Consider the following 20863-nt stretch of genomic DNA (forward strand, 5'->3'; position numbering starts at 1 on the left):
TACAGCCACTTGTCTTTTGTTTAAGGGAGACGGTGTTTAAATGTCAGACATGATGATTCACTTGTTTTAAAAACAAAACCAAAAAATGCACTTTTCATGTCCTCCACGGTATCAGGTAAAATAATTATATTTCAGGCCAGCTGATGTTAGTTTTCATTCTGTTATTTAATGATAAATTGTATTAGTAAAATGATTATTTGCTGTTTGTCTTGTCTTGTAATAATTAGTTATTAATATAGTTTTATAACTACACACCAAGCTAAGTGAAAACCAGTCAATGACCAGACGACAGAAAATGAATGTTTGTTTTGATAATCACAAAATCATTCTCACTTTAAAAGAATAAAATATTTGAAATTGCCATTGTGTTATTTTACTAAATGTCTCATGCGTAAGTGTGTTTGCTGAAGTAAAGTGCTCAGGTCCAACTTTGGGCTACTGTGTGAGGGAACCCTGCATGTTCTTTAACACTAAGAGTATCATAAACATAGAGGTGGTGGAAGTACTTCAAAAGGTACTTTAAGTACAAAAGTACCATTTATCCATCCATTTGCAACTCCAGTTACAGGTTGCAGGGGGCTGGAGTCTATCCCAGGTGTCTCTGGCCTAGAGGCGTGGTCCACGCTGGACAGGTCTCCAGTCTAACTCACGGCCACCACAGAGAGAACGACACAGACAGACAGTCCCCAATCAACCTAACATGTCTGTGGACTGTGGGAGGGAACCCAAGCAAATCGAAGATGTTCATCTTAATTTATGTACTGTCCACATTCAAGCACTTCAGAAACCGGATTTCTGACTATTTACTGTGAAACATCCAAAATATTGTCAAGTCGTTTTACACTTGTGCTGTAAACTAAACAAACTTTAAAATGTATAAAATAAGTCAAACAACTGTGGTGATGAAGACTAAGGACAAAGAGCTAAATTTTAACCAGTTTATCTTCTCACAGCAGCTTCATCCACAATAATACATCAGCTTTTATTATTCCACTACAATCTGTCAATTAACTAAAGCAGCCAATATTTTTCCCTGAACTGGATAAAATTTAACATAAAATGAAAATACTTGAGTACTTAAAAACTGTACTTAGTAAATGCAGTAGTTGGGGGTAATAAAGATTAATGTGTCAGCTAATCTGATCTGGAACTATCTTCAGTCTCTGTATCTTACTTGTCAGATATGTTGGATGTTGTCAGTCTTGTTGAACATTTGCACTGTGATAAGGCTTCAGTTGTTCTGACCTCAGGAGGATTCAGACATTTTGTGAGAATGAATTATCCTTTTCTGACTGCAACACAGGAAAAGCAAGACAGAGTTTCTCCGGTAGATTAAATACATCAGTGGACAAAATGTGGAAGCCTCTTTGCTGCCTTGTCACAGTTTATGGTGTCAGATATCCTGAGTCCTACAGAGGGCAACAGTAATGAGCATTAATGCTCATCCAGCCTAGTCTCAGCTCATGTGAGTCATTTCTCCATCGTTAAGGACGTCGTTTCTGCTTTTCAGGACATTCATCAGCTTCACAACGTACAGAACATAATGCAGACTCTTGGCTATAAAGGACTATTGTTCTCAGCCACAATGCTGTTCTCCAGCAAAAGAAAAAGATGGCAGAAAATGTTCAAAATGGATGGAACTGCCTGCCTGAACACCTCTGCACAGAAAGTAAAACAAAATGAAACAGTATGAGTAATAAAAATAAATTAGACACTAAATCAGCATAACAGCTACAATCTTTTAATACAGCAGAATAAAAGAGGCTGTTATTGGTGTTATGAGAGTTCTAATTTGTGTTTGTTAGCATGAACATTATCACTTCAAAATGGGTTAAGTGCTTTAGTGCTTTGACATTTGTGTTGTGATGTTTTGTAAAACATTAAGTATTGTTCATGTAATATGAATAAAGAGCTCGGTTTTCGATACACGGAGACTGGAAAACACAGATTTGCTGGTTCCTGTCCTGGTGAACTTGTTGTTAGTGCTGCATCAGACCTGCACAGACAATTGAGCGTTAAGATTTTGTGCAAACACTGGAGAATGTGGACACTGTATCTTGGAACATGTGGCTAAATTCTGGGTAAATTCTGATCACATATAATCCACCTGCTAAGTCCTCAATTCCTCGAACCCTTAAAAAAAAAAAGAGTCTGGTTCTTAGACAGCAGCTCCTCAGTAGATTTGCCGTGTTGATTTAAAGTGTGTTGAATAAATGTTAAGCTAATAGCTGGATCTGTGGATCATCATTGGGGAGCTTTAAGTGGTTTTGCATTAGGAGCCTCTTAGTTTTGTCATCCTATCACTTCAATTGAGTCAACACATTTATAGCACTTAACACTCAAAAGTTAATAGTTCTGCAAACTCCAACTCTAGCTGACGTCTACCTGAAGCAGTCTGATAGTTAGTTTTTAAAGCATTAAATTATATTCCGGCCTCTCAAAAAGCAAAGAATCGCTGTGTCTGAATTTCAGACAATTTGAAAATGTCGCCCTGAGCTTTGGGAATTTTTGAAGGGCAGCCGACATTTGACCAAACGATTCATTCATTAATGAGAATATATATGGACAATAATAATTATTATTATTTGTTGCAGCCCCAGATGGCTACACTATTAGTACTTGTCATACACCAGATGTGTTAGGGATATGATTTCAAAACACAGTAGATAAGTGGAAGCAGAACTTTCATATTTGGGAATCTGATTCACTTTGAATGGAATGAATTTGCCTAATGTCTTATGGTTGCTGATACTTTCAACCTTACAAAACCAAAAGTGCATTGGTAAGATAAAAATGATGATAATAAGGGAAACATTAAATCAGTCTATAAAATGTTAGATATAGTGAAAAACTTTTTGAAGCCAACGGTGTCAACTTTCTATTAGTTATTGTCCGTGAACCTCAAAGACATTCAGGTTACACACAAATACTGAAATTTGAGAATCAATAACCAAAAGTCAAACAACTAAGAAATCATCAAAATAGACTAGTTGCATAATTTCAGCAAAACATCCAATATGAAAAAGTAATGGGGAATATTTTTAGACAAAATGTAATCGATTAATTATCATGTAATAAACAGTAAAACATGGGAAGAAAATTATAAATGTGAAGTTAACGCATGCAATGCACATGTGAGCAGCACTATTCAGAAAAGTGTTTACATTTCACGAGATGCAAGTTCAAGAAAGAGCAGAAAGGATTTTTTTTTTTTTTTTTAAATAGATTTAAGTGGAAGGTGTGGAAGAGTTTGTTTTCAGTAGTTTTTTAAAATTTGGGAGTGAGTTTGCTGAGCGGGCAGCGTTTGGTAGCTCGTTCCACCATCGGCTTCTAATCATCTCATTATCTTTATGAGACTGATGATTATTTGGATTTTAATTGAGCATGTAACCACATCGTTAAAAGAGAGATGGGGACATTTATTAAAATGTGTATACAGATGTTTTTAATGTGTCTCTCGTGTAAGAGAAGGACAAAAAAACAGAAAAGGAAAATCGATGCAAAAACAGTGGATGAATGAGTTATCACCTCACGCCCTCCGGTGGTCAGAGGGTACAATGGCAAGGCTACATTATTTTAATGTACAGAATAAAATACAAGCTAATAGGAAATGTTGATGTGCATGTTTTTCACTACTTTTTAAACATTTGACTCAAAGAAAATAAAAAGCAAATGAATCAATAATGAAAAGTATCGTTAGTTCGCGTTTGAACACTGACAATAGATTTTCAACCTGTGTCCAGCACTTAGGACGTTAGGACTAAATATAATTTACATACAAATAGTTTGTGGATCATGGAAGATGTCATTTGACTTAACAGTCCTCACAGAGATAACCTGAGAACTCCAGAGCAGCTATGCTTCACGGGGAAACTGGGGGACCAAACATCTCCATGGTCTCAACAACAAGCAGCAAATGATCAAGAAAGGAGTTTACAGACACTCTGAGGATTCGAGCTTCATCTGCGCTCCACCTCCTGAAACACAGTGACACAGATGTAAAATAACAGGCCACACACGTAAGCAGGTAGTAAAGAGCTGAGCGTGTGTGAGGCAGCTCCTGTGCTTCTTACAGAGACAGCGTGCTGCCGGACACCGTGAGCTCTTTGCTTATGCCGCCTTTCCTTGGCTCTCGGTCCGGCGACAGAGAACGCAGAGCGATGGCTGCCTCACGGGACGACGGGAAGGGAACATCCAGAGAGCTGCAGGAGGGTGAAGGAAGATTTGTGGAGAACACGACAGAGAGCTGGGCAGCAACAAAGGGCTCGTTTGTCAGAGCAGCAGTTACATATTCAAAGATAGTCTGTTTATTACCAGGAAACTAGAAAATATTCTTTTGTTATGTAAAGATAGGTGACAATTCCTCCTTAAAACAACTAGTCAATAAGGAAGTGAATTTTCTTAGATTCGTTTTTACCAGTTATTTGACTACTCAATGCAGCTTCAGACTAAACTCTACAGCAAACCATCAGTAACAGATCTGACTGTTTCTTTCACCACTGTCACGTTCACGCTGTGCTTTAGTTTTAGTCCCAAGTGGAAACTGTAAAAATAGTTATAGAGTACTGATTTATTCGTACATTTATTCTCATTTTCGTTGTGAAAATTTTGCGGGAGTCGAGTAGTTGTCGTTTACATTAACACTGACAGTTCTGTTTGCACCGTTTCTGTACAAGTAACCGGTTTAAAAAAAAAAAAAACCCAGAAGCTCGTTTAATGACACTTTGAGCTGTTTTGGCTGCGTTAAAACCCTCCGACATCCCTCTGATGCACGAGAATAGAGATTTTCAACTGACTTCCAAGTTGTGTCCCAGTTTCCCACCGATGTAATACAAGCTAGCCGCCTTTGCCCTCAATTGGAAACAGTCGCTACTTCGGAACAAACCCATCTATCCGGTATTTGTCTGACCCTTGTGGCCCGGATGGTTAGAAGAATCACTGGACAGCGTAAATATACTTTCCTATCCGCAGTAAGTGTTTTCCAGCGGCCGTCTGGGCTTCATTAACGGCGCAGGACACTTACTTCTGCAGAAACCAGTCGCCATCTCTGCGTGAAAAGACTGTGCGCTGAAATTCACGCTTCTCATTGCTGAATAACCGACAGCGAAACACTTCAGTAACACAGGTTCACTCCAAGACCAACGGCCAGGAAACACAATGAAGGATACAACTCCAATTTGCCTGTTCCGTGGTTCGCTCCTCCGTCTGTCGACGCCATGTTGGCTGTTGCCATTTGAAGGAAGGAAGCGCGCGTCTTCTTCCCGTGCGATGGATCAGGGACCGCGATGGCGCGTTGCTGCCCTACAGCGGCGGAAGTGCGTCATAACAGGCAGCGCCCACATTCTAGAGAAATCAGAAATACTGATCCATTTGTAAAACGGAGGCAATTTTATATTTTAAGAAATATACAATTTCCTAAAACGAGTACATTAAAGTTTAGGGAGAAAAGGTGGAACTTTTTGTAATAAAATTTGCAATAAAATAACTGCCAGGGTCAAACACTAGGCTATTTAACCATATAACTTTATTGGATGTTTACACTAGTAATATTTTTATACTCGGCAGTAAAATCGTCAGACAGGCCAACATGCTCTCTCTTTTAGTGGTTCAGCATCGCTTTTTGTAACTAATAAAAGCGACAATAAAAGTCCAAGAAGAGCAACATTTTTGACCTCATTTTGAATACATTTTCTAGACTTTCAACATAAAAGCGTGGTGTGACCTTTATTTTGTAGGAGCAGTGTCAAACTCAGCTGTGCGCATCTGCGCGTCGCTCCTCCGTCCTCCCGCTGAAGCTCCGAGTCTGGGGGTCTTTCTCGGTGTTCTTGGTCTGTTGTCCTGAGCATTTGAATCGTCTGCAAGTGTTAATTTGAAAAGCTTTAATGATTTATGAATTTCTTAATCTCACCGATGGGAAACTAAATACCTGGATTGTTTAAGAAACATAAAGAAATTTTAAATAAAAACGCCAGAGAAGTGATCCACCTCCAGCAGCGTTTTCTTGGTCAGTGCATCTGTCTGAAAAGTGAGTACATGATACATTTCTCAGTTATTAGAATACAGACAGCAATGGGTGCACTGAAATACTTATACCAGAGTTTGGCAGAAAAAGGTTAGAGAACGTGGGGGAAAATGCGTTACATCCATAATTGTACTATTTTGACATAAATATAAAATACAATTGTCTTTAGGTAATTTGTAGTTTAGTGTGTGTGGTTGTGTTTATCTTATTATGGTGATGGTTTGTGTCTCTGTGGTTGTCTTGTCTGTGTCTGTGTGGTGGGGAATTACTTCTATGTAGAAATGTGTTTGACCTTTTTCTCAGTATATTTGGTCCGTGCACGTGTCTCTGTACATGGCGGTGTCTAAGAGTCCTGGCGGGACCCTGCGGGATCTTCAGCTGGCTCTGCAGCTAAAGATCGAGGAGCTCCGACAGAGAGACGCTCTTATTGATGAGCTGGAGCTGGAGCTGGATGCGAAGGATGATCTGATCAGACAGCTGCAGATAGAGCTGGACAGACATCGCAGCGCCTCACAGCAAGCAGCCACATCTGCAGAGACAGCAAACACAGGTGTGACACAGTGATTAACGTACCTGCCAGTTCAGGTGTTACTCTAAACAAGGTCAACAAGGTCCTGCAAGCCAGAAGCAAAAGCAAACCCGCTTTTCAAAGTAATTAGCACAGAAAACCTCAGGCTCAGCACAAACCGAGAGCCTGCATCCAACAATTACATTTAAACATCTAAGGAAGTTTCTATAACAACAAAGTTATCAATTATCATTTGAGATGTTCAAAGGTGTCACCAAATAATCTTCCCTAAATCGATAAGTTGACTGATCAGTTTGATCATTCCAGCTCTAAATAGGTTTCTGGCTACAGCAGAGAGGGGGAGGGACAAGAAGGCCAGAGACCATTTATCTGGATATGATAACTTGTCCCTGTTTGTCTCTTTGTGTCCATAAGCCGCACCGGTTCCAAGTCCAGCAGCTCCTGATGGGACTCGGCGCACAAAGAGACAGGCCATCTCAGCAGAGCCCACGGCGCTGGACCCCTCCCACCTCACTGACGTTACACTCACCCGCTACTGCAAGACCAAAGAGTGAGTATAGGAAAAGGAAAGCATGCAGCAGAGGCCTGAAACCAGGTTTCAGAATCCGAATAAACTTTATTGACCGAGTGTGTTTGTGCATACACACAACCTGACTCCAGTCGTCTTGTATCTCATTCCAGACATTGTTTGTCTCTCTGTTGTCATTTTGCATCTCTTTGTGATAATTCTGTGCCTCATTGCTTCCTAGTTATATTTGAGACATATTGTCAACTGTACTAGATTCGTAACTATGTGTCTGCAAACTTTAAAGGGTATTAGGGGACAAATGCTGTTGTTGAATTAGGAATAATCTTTATGACCTTTGTGTGTGTGTGTGTTTGTGTGTGTGTGCACGTAGGTCTAGCGAGCTGATCCATGGGGCTCTAATGGACAATGATTTTATGAAACATCTGGAGCAAGAGCAGGTAATGGCCACATCTGTTTCTTACCAGAGCGTCATCTTTCCTAATGTGCCGGCGATTTTTAAATCCAGCTCATATGTTGGCTAATGTGTGCAGATTCTCACCATCGTGGAATGTATGTATCCCACCAGCCTGGTCAAAGGCAGCTGTGTGATCCAGGAGGGACATGATGGATCCACAGTCTATGTTCTGGAGGGTAAGGTGCATGCAGGCGATTTGAAAATAGCTAGAATTTAGTTATTAGATCGTGTGAGGACCATGACTGTGAAACGGAACAGAAAAGAGCGACCAACACTGATCAATGGGACCAAACTAATCAAAGGTGAAACGCTGAATTAGAATGATTTGGACTGACATCCCATTTGTCTGCACACAGGCAACACCAGATTACAGAATAGCCTGTAGCAGCCAGAGTAAACACAGGCTCCATCAGAGACATTATGTGACGCCCAGTGAAATGTGGAGTGAGGGGAAAATAACAGGGAGACGCACAGAGACTTGTCCTGTGCTTCAGTCGATTTCAGTCATATGTTCCTGACACCTTCGCTCAGCTCTCGTCAGAATCTAGTTGTTCTTCACTCTCAAGGACAGTCAGTCTTTAACACGCTGAGGCTGAAAGCACTTCTGCTGTGCTGCGTTGCTCTCTGGTGACTATCTACATACACTACGAGCTCTCTGATCAGCAGACATTGTTCCAGTCAGTCTCTTAACAGAAGCCCAATCACCTGGTGATCAGCAATAAGAACGTGAGAATAATACAATTCAGAATGAACACGAAAGCAAGCAGCCATCTATTAAACTCAAACGGTGAGTTTCAAACAGTGCTTAGCTTTTTTTTTTTCTTTTTTAAACCCTCTTTTAATATGATGCACAACGACAAACAGAGCAAACTAACAAATAACTCACAAACATACTAAATTAAGCAAATATCTCAACGGATCCAACACTTAGCATACAAACATACTAATAAATATCATCCAACAGTTTCTGAAAGGTGCTAATCTTCTGTTTTTGGGTGATGCAGTTTTGCTCTTAAGCTTAAGAGTACAGAGATTTGTATTTGCTGGCAGCAAAGGCTGATGGAGCAGGTCAGGATGGAATCTACGATGCCAGTTCCCCTTTACTTACTTTGGTAGCTTGACCGTCTTCAGCTGTCTCAGAAAGTACATGCTCTCCCGATGGTGATGCCCAGGAAGCTGAAGGACTTCACAGTTTGTACTAAGGGGGGATGATGGGGGTGGGTGGTGGTGCCGGCCCACTGCTCTTCCAAGAAGAATGCGCTGAATGCACAGCACAAATGTCCTTGTAACATGTATGTGAACTCAATGACGACCAAGAAAGCTTCTAATTCTAAATTTTACAGCCCACAGCAGGTGGTCAGTCCTCCACCTGTAACTGTTCTATTTGAGCTTTAGGCCCAAATAGAACCCGACAGAAGAGGAATGTTCTAGATGTAACACTGGTGCAAGGTCTGAACATGACCTAAGTGGTTTTGTGTGTGATCACAGAGGGGGCGGTCGAGGTGACGAAACAAGGGAAGAAACTGTGCACCATCGGCCCAAGAAAGGTGTTTGGAGAACTGGCCATTCTCTACAACTGCACCCGGACAGCTACAGTAACAGGTGAACACAAACGTCCTCTCATTTCCTCTTCTGAACAATAACTTTTCTGACTTATTGCTTTTGGAGAAGTGTGGTGGATTTGTCAAATGTAGGATTTTCTCTTTTCTGACTGAATTACAGTGGAAATCTCAGAAATTTCCTAAAAGCTGAGTGAAGGAGGTTAAAATCATAGACAGCAGTGAGAATTCATCCGTGTGTGTGTGTGTGTGTTTTGGTTCATAGGCTCTTTTCTTGTTTTTAGGTTTAATCTGACACTAAATGATTTCTACAACTTGTTTTTCTTGAGTTGAAAATGCTTTATTTAAAGAAATGAAATGAAGTATTAAAGTAGCACTGCTGCAGTAGAACAACAAAGATTGTTCCACTTGTGCCTCATAAATAACGTTTCTGCAGAAATCTAAGACGATCAGGTCTTGTTGACTTTAATTCATGTTCAGATTCGAGGAGAGAACCACTTCACACACCTGACTTCTGACTTTTCACTGTAAAAGAAAAAAAAAATCAACATTCATTTGATTTGTCTCTTCACTAAATGACCCTTTGGTTTGTAGCAATAAACAAATCCACACAACACACAGACATGACAGTGGCATTAATCTGCAATTTACTCTCAGCAGGAAAACAAATACATGAAGTAAATTGCTGTGTTACAGTATCGGAGTCCTTCACACAGTTTTCATAGGAAGAGAATAGAGAGCTTTCACCAAACCCAGCATCCACTGGTCACCCTGCTCAGAAATCTGGGGGTGTGTAGTTACTTCGCAGCAGCTTCTTCTAAAGGTTTTTCTAAATTCAAATTCAATGTGCTTCTCTGCATCTGCACAGCATGAAACATCTGACAGTATTACTAGAAACTTGGGGGGTTTCATTTGTGGTGGGGCTTTTATTTATTCATATAGTCAGTGGTTCAGGAGCTACAGCCGTTCTCAGCATTTGCAGAAAGGTTCGAAATGGTTGTATCGCATTTTAGTCCCAAAGCAAAGACGGAATTGAAGACGAGGAAAATAGTCGAGACGGTTTCTCTTGATGACAGTCTTGTCACTCGCGTCCCCTTTTCATCCTGTTTCCTTCACCTCTCTGGTGACTGCTGAAATCCCCACACTTTCCGGGCTGACAGCAGCGCTTCAGGTGATGGATTGGCTTTAAATGCAGCGTCAAACGGATTTCTTTGATGTGCTGGAGAGATGCCTGGACCCCGACTGATAAAACTGTGGCTTTCTGGCACATGTGACAAAAGTTTTTGTTTACAGCAAACTCATTCCTGACTGTGTGGGGAATTAAATAAATCATCCAGCTCCTTCCAACCATTTATCCTCAAGTGTGGCTCTGCACTCACCTTATTTCACTCGGTGTCCTTGTGTCGTTCAACGTCATTCAAGTGACAGAAAGAATGAAGCGAGTGAAAAACACATTTATAAGCAAGAAATCTTTCCCCAGCATGTCTGACAAAATGACACAGTTTAGATTAGAGTTGAGGCAAAGAACGGAAACATGCTGGTAATTAAGCAGAGTTTAATGAAAAAAATGGATTTTCTCTAAAAGCTACTGTGGGTTTCTAGTTATAAATATATATCAAATGTAAAAAAAGGCCCTTTGGGGTGTAATGCAGCATATGTTGCTGCTGATGGAAACCTGCTGGACACCACGGGAATGACACCAGTAGGCATCTGTTCAATAATACCATCGCGGCTGCTGCTCCAGCAAACTTGCAATTATGACAACAATCATAAACACTGCGGTTTGGGTTTGAGCACATTGGACTCAAACGTCCACCTCCTATGTGTTTTGTTGACCGCCTTCCTACACTGATGTTCTGGCTCAACATACACAGGCCCCATTATTATATTCACCTTGTACTAGGTTGGATTTTTCCTGCCATAGATTCAACCTTCCTTACAGATTCTGCTCCATTTTGACATGATGGCATCTCCTAGTTGCTGCAGATTTGTCAGCTGTGCATCTATGATGTGAGTCTCCTGTTCCACCAAAACCAAAGCTGCTCCGGTATTTTGAGAGCTGGTGAATGTGGAGGTCATTTAGGTCATGTTCATCACCGTAATGTTCTCAGCCCTGAATGTTGCTTAACTGGGACCAAGTGGTCCAATGTGTGTCAACATAAACCAGCACCAGCCTGAACCACTGATACACTGCAGGATGATTCCATGTGGTTCACACCAAATTTAGACCCAACCATCTGAATGCTGCAGCAGAAATTGAGACTAAGACTAGCCAGCGTTGTTCAAATCTTCTGTTGTCAAATGTTGCCTGACAAATCGCCTCAGTTTTCTGTTTTTAGCTGCCAGTAGTGTGTGAAAATCCCAGAAGATCTGCAGTTTCTAAAATACTCCCGTTCAAAGTCACTTAAATCACCTTTCTTTTCCATTCTGATGCTCGGTGCGAAACTCAGCAGATTGTCTTGAACACGTCTAGTTGCTGCCATGTGATTGAAAAAATTAGATACAGTGTTTGCATTAACGAGCAACGGCACACGTGTACGTAGTAAAGTGCTTGTGCTTGTTTTGTGGCCTTTGTGGCTCGTTGATAACCATCATAGTGAGGTCCCCTCTGCACCGCGAGGTCCTCCTGTGCTCACTATGTTAAAGGACCTTAATTAAAAACTTTTCAGATGTAAATCATTTTTCAATCAGACACTCATTCCCCATAACTGACAACATAAAGTGTCAGTGTTTGGTTCTGGTCTGCTTGTAGCTCTGACTGACATCAAACTCTGGGCGATCGACCGGCAGGGTTTCCAGACCATCATGATGAGGACTGGTCTCATCAAACATTCCCAGTACACAGAGCTCCTCCGCAGGTGCAGCTCCCACATATGTTCACCACCGTTTTCAGGCTCTGGCCACACGACAATGACTCATGTCTTTCTCTCCAAACTCTCCTCCTAGCGTTCCCTCTTTTCACTCACTACCTGAGGATGTGCTCAGCAAGCTGACTGATGTTTTGGAGGAGGTGACATTTTCTATTATAAGCACACAGACATAATTTACAGTATCTATTTCTGTCGTGATAAATCGGAGAAATAGAAAAACTGTGCTCAGTAATTTGAGCTACTGTGATTCACATTAATCTCTCTCCTCGCTCTCAGACTCATTACAGTGACGGTGATTACATTATTCGTCAGGGAGCCACCGGAGACACATTCTTCATCATCAGTGAAGGACAGGTGAGGAAGAATGATGTCAAGAGAATAAATTATGTATCAGAAGAGTGGAGGTCGGGCTCAGTTGGAGTTTGACCCGAAAGGCCCGTAGTGGTGATCTTGCATATCGTTTCTCTTACATCAGCTGTGCATTTGACTGCTGCAGAGCATCTTGCACAGCAGCCTGCTGCTTCTAGTGTAAACACAGTGGCAGCCAAGTTGCCGAGCTGTGTTGCTCTTGTTAATTTGGACAAACTAGTGAGGAAATTGCCCAAACGAGCGAAGCCATGGTAACAACACACATCACATTGTGGGCAGTTTTTTTAACCAAGAATGATACAACTCTTCACTAGCTGCAAACAAATGTATCAGTTAGTGAAAAGAGCTTCAAAGTTGGATTATTCTGCTCATATTAACACTAAGTCTTTTTAGTATAAAATCCCCTCTGTGCTTATACAGGTATAACATTACATTTCATAGACAAGCTTGTTAAAACCAGAGCTGAAGTAAGGAAAAGAAAAAGCAAATGAGCACGAACAAATCAAGCATTCACTGACTGGGTGTCATGGCAGGTCGGATTGCGTTTTAGAAACGTTTTACGATTAGAAATACTGCGGTGAAAAATTTACTGGAAGGCTGCTTCACAACCTTGAGGCTCTTATTGTGGAATCCGTCTGTCCAAAATATGTTTTCCTCCTTGGAAGAGAGCTATTCAGGAGAAGAACACCTTCTCAGCAGACAAAGGCTTTATTTTACACACACGTAAATTGTCAGTTTACATGTAAACTGAATATTTCTTGTACCATGGACAGTTTTCATCAAGAAGCTAAAAAATGCACAGTTTGCTCAGGGAAATGGGCAGCAGTGAATTAGTGTTCACAATATGGAATTAAGAATGAAAACAACCATCATTTCACCCAGAGAACAGCACCTCCCACGTGTTTACACGAGTGCTTTTATGGCTCCAGTCATTCGAGCGTGTGAAGTGTTTTAATTATATTCAGTGTTGACTCAGAGTTTTATTTTTAGCGAGCTCTCGCTGAAGTTGTGATCTGTGATTCGTACAGGTGAGAGTCTCTCAGAACAACGCAGCCAGTGACGAGCAGGCGACTGTGAAGACTCTGTTCAAAGGCGACTGGTTTGGAGAGCAGGCGCTCAAAGGGTCAAAACACTCAAACACACACAGACATACAGCTCACTAATAATTTCTGTTTTTAGCTGATTTTCCAGCTCGCAGCTAGAACACACCCTGTTTTTTTTATTTGGCTGGTTTGCTTCAAGTGCACAAACCTTCTTCTGGACTAGAGGACGACCGACCCACATATACATGTACATGGAAAAAAAGGACAAATACAGTATTTTGTATATGAAAGTGTTGGAAAAAGCGGTTTACTATGAAATGTGTAAAGTAATGTGATTGAAACGTGTAACACAACTTTGATGAGAAACGTAGTGGAGTAAAAAGTACAGATATTTGCTCTTAGATGTAGTAAACTAAAAGTTAGAGAAGCCGGAAATCAACTTAAGTAAAGTACAGATATGTGAAAAATCTTCAGGTCTTGTTAAGTTAAATTCATGTACAGAGTTAAGGAGAGAACCACTGTGAAAACCTGATTAGTGACTATTCACTGTGAAAGTCATCAACAACTATTTATTCTCTAATTACACCTTCAGTTAGGAGCGTTGGGAGCTACACAGCATAGAAACTCATATTTTAAAAAGGAAAAAAACATTTATTGTCATGTTCCAGCTGAGCTATGGCTGTCGTACAAACCCAGCCTGCATTTCCTTTGACATCTTCTTTTCTAACCCTGTAGCGAGGACGTTCGCACAGCCAGTGTCACGGCCGTGGGGGACGTCACATGTGTGGTCATCGACAGAGAGTGAGTGTGACACTTTCGCACACGTGTGGATTCTGCCATTCACCCTGTGTTCAGTATTTAAAGGTTGTTTGCGTGTCCCAGGTCTTTCAAACAGCTGACTGGAGGACTGGACGACGCCAACAACAAGCAGTACGACAGTGAGGAAGTCAAGGCAAAGTGAGTTCATTGAGACTCACTCACTGGTCATCGATTGGGTCCATTCATTTTAAATTAGGTGGCCAAAACATTAGAATCACACCTACATATGAAGCTCTGCAGTATGACCTCAATAATAATCACAGAGTAGAATTCAGGGGAAAGCTGATGGATTCGTTATGTTTGTTCAGATGTGCCTAATAAAGTGGCCAGTGAGCGTACACTTAGCACGCAGTAGCATCTCGAATATATGTAGTTTATGTTACAGCTTCTGTACTAGATTGGATGGTCACAGCCTCGCAAGTTCATTCCAGGCTTCAGTCGCATGAAAACTAAAGGTGGCATCACACTTTCAGGATCAACACATAAAACACCACCAAAGGTCAGATAGGGTTTTCTGCTGTGTGAGCTGCAACGTTGGTGTGTGAATAAAAAGGGAACTTCAGATCTGAATGGAGCGATGATGATGATGATGATGGATGGAAACACTTGATTTGCAATTCTGGTCAAATTTGAGCTACACTTGGTTGGAAATGTGACTAATGCTGTTCCTCTAACCCAGTGGGGTCCTGACCTCCACGTAGGAGCAAACACAGCCTCTGAAGGAACGTTGATGACCACTCATTTTATTTCTTACTCATACCTCCCGTATCCTCTGGTTTTCTCTGTAGACTGCAGGCCGAGGCAGATTTCTTCTCCAGTGTCTCATTCAGTGATTTGAACATCATCTGCACTGTGGGGATGGGAGGCTTCAGCCGTGTAAAGCTGGTGAGATGCTAACTAGCCCCTGATAATGTGTAGCAATGTTCGTCTTTTGTGTCCCAATCTAATGACTCTGTGTGTTCATGTGCTCAGGTGCAACTAAAAAATGATCCAAGTCGATCATTTGCTCTGAAAGTGTTGAAAAAACGTCACATCTTGGACACCAGTCAGCAGGACCACATCCTGTCAGAGCGTCGCATCCTGATGGAGACTCACAGTCCTTTTATTGTCAGGTCAGACTGCAGCTGTCATTATTTCTTTAAATTAGATATTAAATTAAATATTCCTTATAAATACTTATTATTACAAAAGATTGATTAATATGTTTCCTGGACTCTTCACTCAATCTGCTGAAACTAAGATTTTTGCAATAAAAGCCTTTACTTTTATACATGTGTAAGTATTTATCAGCTTTCTGTTGCCTCCATCCGGGTTCACACCTGATCGTCAGTAGAAAGCCAAATAAAATGCAATTTTAAACAATGTACAAACTGTCGTGTTGGATTACGAAAATTCTTCAGTAATAACATCAACAATACATTTTTATTTTGCTTTTCTCATTATGGCAACATGGCAATGGAAGTAGAAGAAATCTTGAGCTCAGTTGGAGAAAACCGTTTTTATTACAGATCGAACAGCAGCTCACAGCATCAACACCTGGGTTTGCGACCACAGTGTTAACATTGGAAGATAGACTTCCAAGATCAATATTACAGGGTTTGCCCTCATTCAAACACAAAAAATTGCTGCCGAGACAGTTTTTAATATCTGCCAGACAATCAAGAACCACCTGGGCGGAGTATTGTGATGAGCCATTCAGTGGTAGACGTAACTGCAAATCATCTGTCTGCATAGCAATGAAAAGACACATTGTGTTTGCTAACACTAGACCCCAATGGTACAAAGAGAACAGGATAGGACCCAAAATGGAGCCCTGGGGGTCTCCACAAGACAAACTAGCAGAACTAGAATTAAATGCATCCATTTGTGTTGATTTGTCTCAGCCATAAAAACTATTGCTGTTTTATTTAAGAACTATCTTCAAAAATCTTTTTTTAAATCTACTCTTTGTTTCTTTTCTGCAGGTTGTATCGGACTTTCAGAAACTCCAAATATCTCTACATGCTGATGGAGGCTTGTCTCGGAGGAGAACTGTGGACACTACTGAGAGACAGGTGCATGGGCGGACATACCTCCTGTAGGGCTGCTGAAATGATTAACTCACTGGTCAATTAGATAAAGTTTTATAAAAAGTAATGTCATATTATTTTAAAAAAAAACGGTTCCTTCTTTGATCAATTATTCAGCAAAAATGCAAAAAAGTTACTTATTCCTGCATGTGAACTCAAGATGTTGAGTTTCTGATTGTTGGCCAAACCCAAAAACTATGAAAACGTGAACAAGGAGTTAATAATAAAGAGCATTTTTTAATTATTTTGACATTTACACACAGAAAAATCAATATAAGGATGTAATGAAAGTAATTGTTTGCTTTTAGCAGTCGTGGTCGTTAAAGTAGGTTGGATAAAACTAGACCCTCAACGAGAGCAGGGCCATGGGACAGAAGATGGAGAAGAAAGAGAACCCTGATGCCAGTGTCCAGTAAATAGACAGACATTGACTTGCTGGGTGCTGTCTCACAGACTCAGACGGGTGTGTGGACCATGTAATAATCAGCCTCTGGTTGTGTTACAGGCGTTCGTTTGACGATGGCTCCACTCGGTTTTACACGAGCTGTGTCATCGAGGCTCTGTCTTACCTGCACTCCAGAGGAATCATCTACAGGGACCTCAAACCTGAGAACATCATACTGGACCACAGAGGATACGCCAAGCTAGTGTGTACACATTTATCCAGTTGTGTGAGTCGACAGACTGATCTTCACTTCTGATGTTTGCGTTTTCCCCAACAGGTGGACTTTGGGTTCGCCAAGAAAGTGGGCCTGGGTAAGAAGACGTGGACATTTTGTGGGACTCCTGAGTACGTTGCCCCTGAGATCATCCTGAATAAAGGCCATGACAGCTCGGCAGACTGCTGGTCTCTGGGAATACTGGTCTTTGAGCTGCTCAGTGGAAGGTACAGCAGGAAAGTCTATAGCTTTATTTTTCACTAGTATCATGTTGAACATGTTGAACTGCGGGATGCTCGGTGACTCTGTGGAGGACAAGATGCACAATAGCAACAGGGGATCAGTCCTGTGAATTTATGCCAAATGCACAAATATAATAGGCAACAAAAGACTGAATAGAGCATCAGTCCAGTTGTAAGACAAACCCGTGTTTTCTATCATTTGCTTCTGAAAAAGAGATTTTGTGCGAATAGGAAACTTTGACACGTCTCTTTTCCCTGAGATCCCATCAATCCAAAGAGAAGGGAAGAGAGTACTCATCATTAGAAGCTTCCCTCTGGTCAAAGTGAAACAGTCATTTATTTCCTTCACGGCAGCAAAATATAGCAGATGAGCCTTAGAAAGGCCTGCAGGTTAGACTGAAGACTCACTGTAGACAGACTGAGAGCATCCACTATCCAGACCACACAGGCTACAAACAGCCCAGTTCTCACTTCATTAAATATGAATTATCCATCCATCCTTCAACCGCTTATCCTATTTGGGTTACGGGGAGGTTGGAGCGAGACGCAGGGTCCAACCTTTACAGGTGGCCACTGTATCGCAGGGCCACACAGAGAGACGTGCACAGACAGACAACCATCCGCACTCACATCCACACCTGTGGGCCATTTTTTTAATCACCAATTAACCTGACCTGCATGTTTTTTGGAGTCTGAGAGGAACCTGGAGTCTGAGGAAACCCACGCAAGCACAGGGAGAAACTCCCTGCAGAAAGGCCACTGCCGGCCGCAACCTTCTCTATTCATTATTTCCTTCTAAATATTTGAAAGTCAGATAAAGTCTTATTATTGGGGGCAATGTGGTGATTAAATCCTAAAGTCAAAAAGTCATAAATCATCTTTTGATCCAGTGGTTAGTGCTGCTGTCTTCTCTTAGCTCGGCGTCTTGTCTTATGACTGACCTCTGGTGGAGTTGGATTTTCACTACAATACATGAAGTCAGCAGAGCATCTCTGGCCTGTATGTCTTTTACAGCACTGTACAAAAGGGACTTCTCATTGTTCTGTTCTGTACGTGTACTGGTGAACCTCTTTAGCCTTAGGTTGTTGTCTTCAGTCCTCCATTTTCAGGCTCTGATCCCATGAAGACATACAACATCATCCTGAGAGGCATCGACATGATTGAGTTTCCCAAGAAGATCACTAAGAGTGCTGCTAACCTCATCAAGCGCCTCTGCAGGTTGCTCAGCATAAATTAAAATAGTGCACAGTTGGTCTTTGAACTTCTTTCCAGTCAGTATGTGCCGCTGTTTGCAGGGACAATCCTTCAGAGAGGCTCGGAAATCAGAAAAACGGACTGAAGGACGTCCAGAAACACAAGTGAGACAGTAAAGATGCTTTTTGTGAGAGTGGATTCTGTGGGAGATAACACTGTAGTCATGGCAACACCTCTTTGTCCTTCAGGTGGTTTGAGGGCTTCAACTGGGACGGCCTTCGACGGGGAACCACAGACCCTCCTTTCAAGCCCACAGTAGGTAACCTTCGGTGGAAGGTGCAGCAGTATGAGGGCATGTGACTAATCTTACCTTCCTGTGTTCTTCTATCTTCTATCTAGGTGGACGGGCCGCTGGACAACCGCAACTTTGACTGTTTCCCAGAGGACACTGAGGACCCTCCTCCCGATGAAGAGTCTGGTTGGGACCTCGAGTTTTAACCATCTGAAAACCGACACAGCAAATAAAGAGCAAATGAATCCAGACATGACAGAGCTGAAGTTTATTTATGTCTTAGGAACTTTTGCATCATGTGGAAAAACATAATTCACATTCTCATCCCACAGCGTGAGATCATGACAACTCCTAAGGCATCAAACTGAGTCGCTTCACGCCCCAGTTACGCTCCAGGACCCCATACTGGACGCCATGGCAACCACTTTATATACACACAAAAACTGCATTAGGGTTAGTGAAAGGTTCATGACAAAGTTATGTTAAAACACAACATGGAGACAAAAAGTAAAGTTAAGTTACAAGATAAATTACATAAAGACAAAACTGTGCAAAACGCAAGACGTCAACCGTCGACCTCTGACTTCTGTACATTACAATATGTCAATACTTGTAGCAGAAAAACGCCTCCAGGTGACATCACTTGGAGGAACCTTCCGTTCAGATCATGTCCTCTTGTTGCTCACACCATGGAGTTTGTCCAAACTTTTATCCCAGGTTTTGGGCTAAAATCAGAAATATTTTTAGATATGGAAGTCAAACACACATTACTGTGTGGTTACACCCTAAAGGAAGCAAATTGCAAATTAGTGAAGTCGCCCTTTATCCAAACCTCCAGCAGCTTGCAGAGCTGTAATCCAGCATTTTCTACTGTCTTACAACATGTTGGTACCAAGTAAGAATTCAAATTTTAATACAGAGTCAAATCAGGCGGACAAACCATCGAGGCAATTTACACATTCAATTTCAGTTCAATTCAACTTTATTTAAATAGCGCCAGTTAACAAAAAAGTCCTCAAGTCAAGACAAAACAGATCTGTAGAGAAAACCCAAGAAACCCCCCAAGAGTAAGGTCTAGGCTACGGTAGAGAGGAAAAATGATTAGATAGATAAAATGATTGATGATGATGAATTATTTTGGTCTCAAATTACGAACAAAACTAATTACTGGGAATTTTGATGTCAAATTTTCCACCATTGTCATCAAAAGCGGAAAGTTGCTGTACATGAATGGAAAGTCAGTGTGTCAGCGTTTTACTAAAAATAAAGGTCAGTTTGCACTGAAACCACATGTGATTCAAGAATCGAAGTAAATGTTATGTCGCTTGGTTCCTGAGCTGTTGCTTTGCAGACACAGGCTTTACTCCAGGTTTGCTCACTGTTTATTTTCAGGATTGAAACAACACTTGATGGGAAATACTGGAGCCTCCGAGTTTCTTTGGGATAATGATTTTTCCTACGTGGGTTCGGCTGAAGCAGGTGAACATGAGCTGTCGGGGGGAGTTAATGAAAAACAAAGTGTGAGACATGAGAGATGTTATCAGCATCTGTTGACCTCTGGGCTGAGTGAGGTTAACTGGTTCCTGTGGTGAAGTGGGCTGTGATGGAAATGCAGCCGCCTCCACTAACAACTCTCCCACAGTTTACTGATAACACATCAGACTGGATCAACGGAAAAAAGACGTTTCCCACAGAAGTAAAGAAAAGAAGTAAAAACTAAATGTAAAAACAACTCAAGGCAACAAACTGTTTTACTTCATCATTTATAGTCCTGTTAAATGTTTTCCCTTCTGTGGAACAGCAACGATTGTTGTGTTTTTAATTCTTATCAGGAGTAAACCTTTACTGGGAATAATGAATGAGGAATGAGGCAACTCTTCAACAAACACTCTGAAAATACTTTAAACACTGGTTATCTGAAGATCTCTGATGAGGGAAAAATGGCAAAATGTGATTTACAGTATCACATCATTCATTTCCCGCTAACAGCAGTTGATGACTGACTCACAGGTTTTTTTGGAGGTTATTTAAAACAGAAAAACAGCCTTGAGCTTACAGAGGAAATAAAGACACGTTTGGTACTTTTTTTTTTTTTTTTGGTTGATCTCAAACACAAATTTATATTTATTTTTCAGTTGCTTGCACTTAAAAAAGCACCGCATATGCTTTATCTGCATGTTGTGCAGAAGGCCAAAAAAACTAAACAAAAACAA

At 41.2% G+C, this 20863-nt stretch overlaps 2 protein-coding genes across 3 annotated transcripts; one reads left to right on the forward strand and one right to left on the reverse strand.

Moving 5' to 3' along the window:
* Positions 1–1738: 1738 nt before the first annotated feature.
* LOC137103824 (L antigen family member 3-like) lies at positions 1739–5296 on the reverse strand. Of its 2 annotated transcripts, XM_067484521.1 has the most exons (4): positions 5169–5296; positions 4074–4202; positions 3829–3977; positions 1739–1996 (listed from the first exon to the last, which is right to left on the reverse strand). In XM_067484521.1, exons 1-3 carry the CDS (start codon positions 5231–5233, stop codon positions 3863–3865), a joined length of 309 nt encoding a protein of 102 aa, XP_067340622.1. In that variant the 5' UTR covers positions 5234–5296; the 3' UTR covers positions 1739–1996; positions 3829–3862. The 2 variants fall into 2 exon arrangements, with proteins under 2 accessions (XP_067340622.1, XP_067340621.1); XM_067484520.1 differs by lacking the exon at positions 1739–1996 and having other exon boundaries at positions 3399–3977.
* Positions 4853–20442, forward strand: LOC137103821 (cGMP-dependent protein kinase 1-like). The gene is made up of 21 exons (XM_067484517.1): positions 4853–6025; positions 6326–6572; positions 6966–7101; positions 7451–7517; positions 7611–7710; positions 9023–9136; positions 11846–11951; positions 12040–12103; positions 12240–12317; positions 13361–13455; positions 14111–14176; positions 14258–14332; positions 14983–15079; positions 15167–15306; positions 16159–16248; positions 16769–16910; positions 16986–17149; positions 18260–18382; positions 18460–18522; positions 18607–18673; positions 18758–20442. The coding sequence occupies exons 2-21, from the start codon at positions 6356–6358 to the stop codon at positions 18854–18856; spliced, it is 2103 nt and encodes a 700-aa protein (XP_067340618.1). The 5' UTR covers positions 4853–6025; positions 6326–6355; the 3' UTR covers positions 18857–20442.
* Positions 20443–20863: the final 421 nt, after the last annotated feature.

Source organism: Channa argus, chromosome 18, assembly GCF_033026475.1.
Source record: "Channa argus isolate prfri chromosome 18, Channa argus male v1.0, whole genome shotgun sequence".
NCBI classification, from domain to species: domain Eukaryota; kingdom Metazoa; phylum Chordata; class Actinopteri; order Anabantiformes; family Channidae; genus Channa; species Channa argus.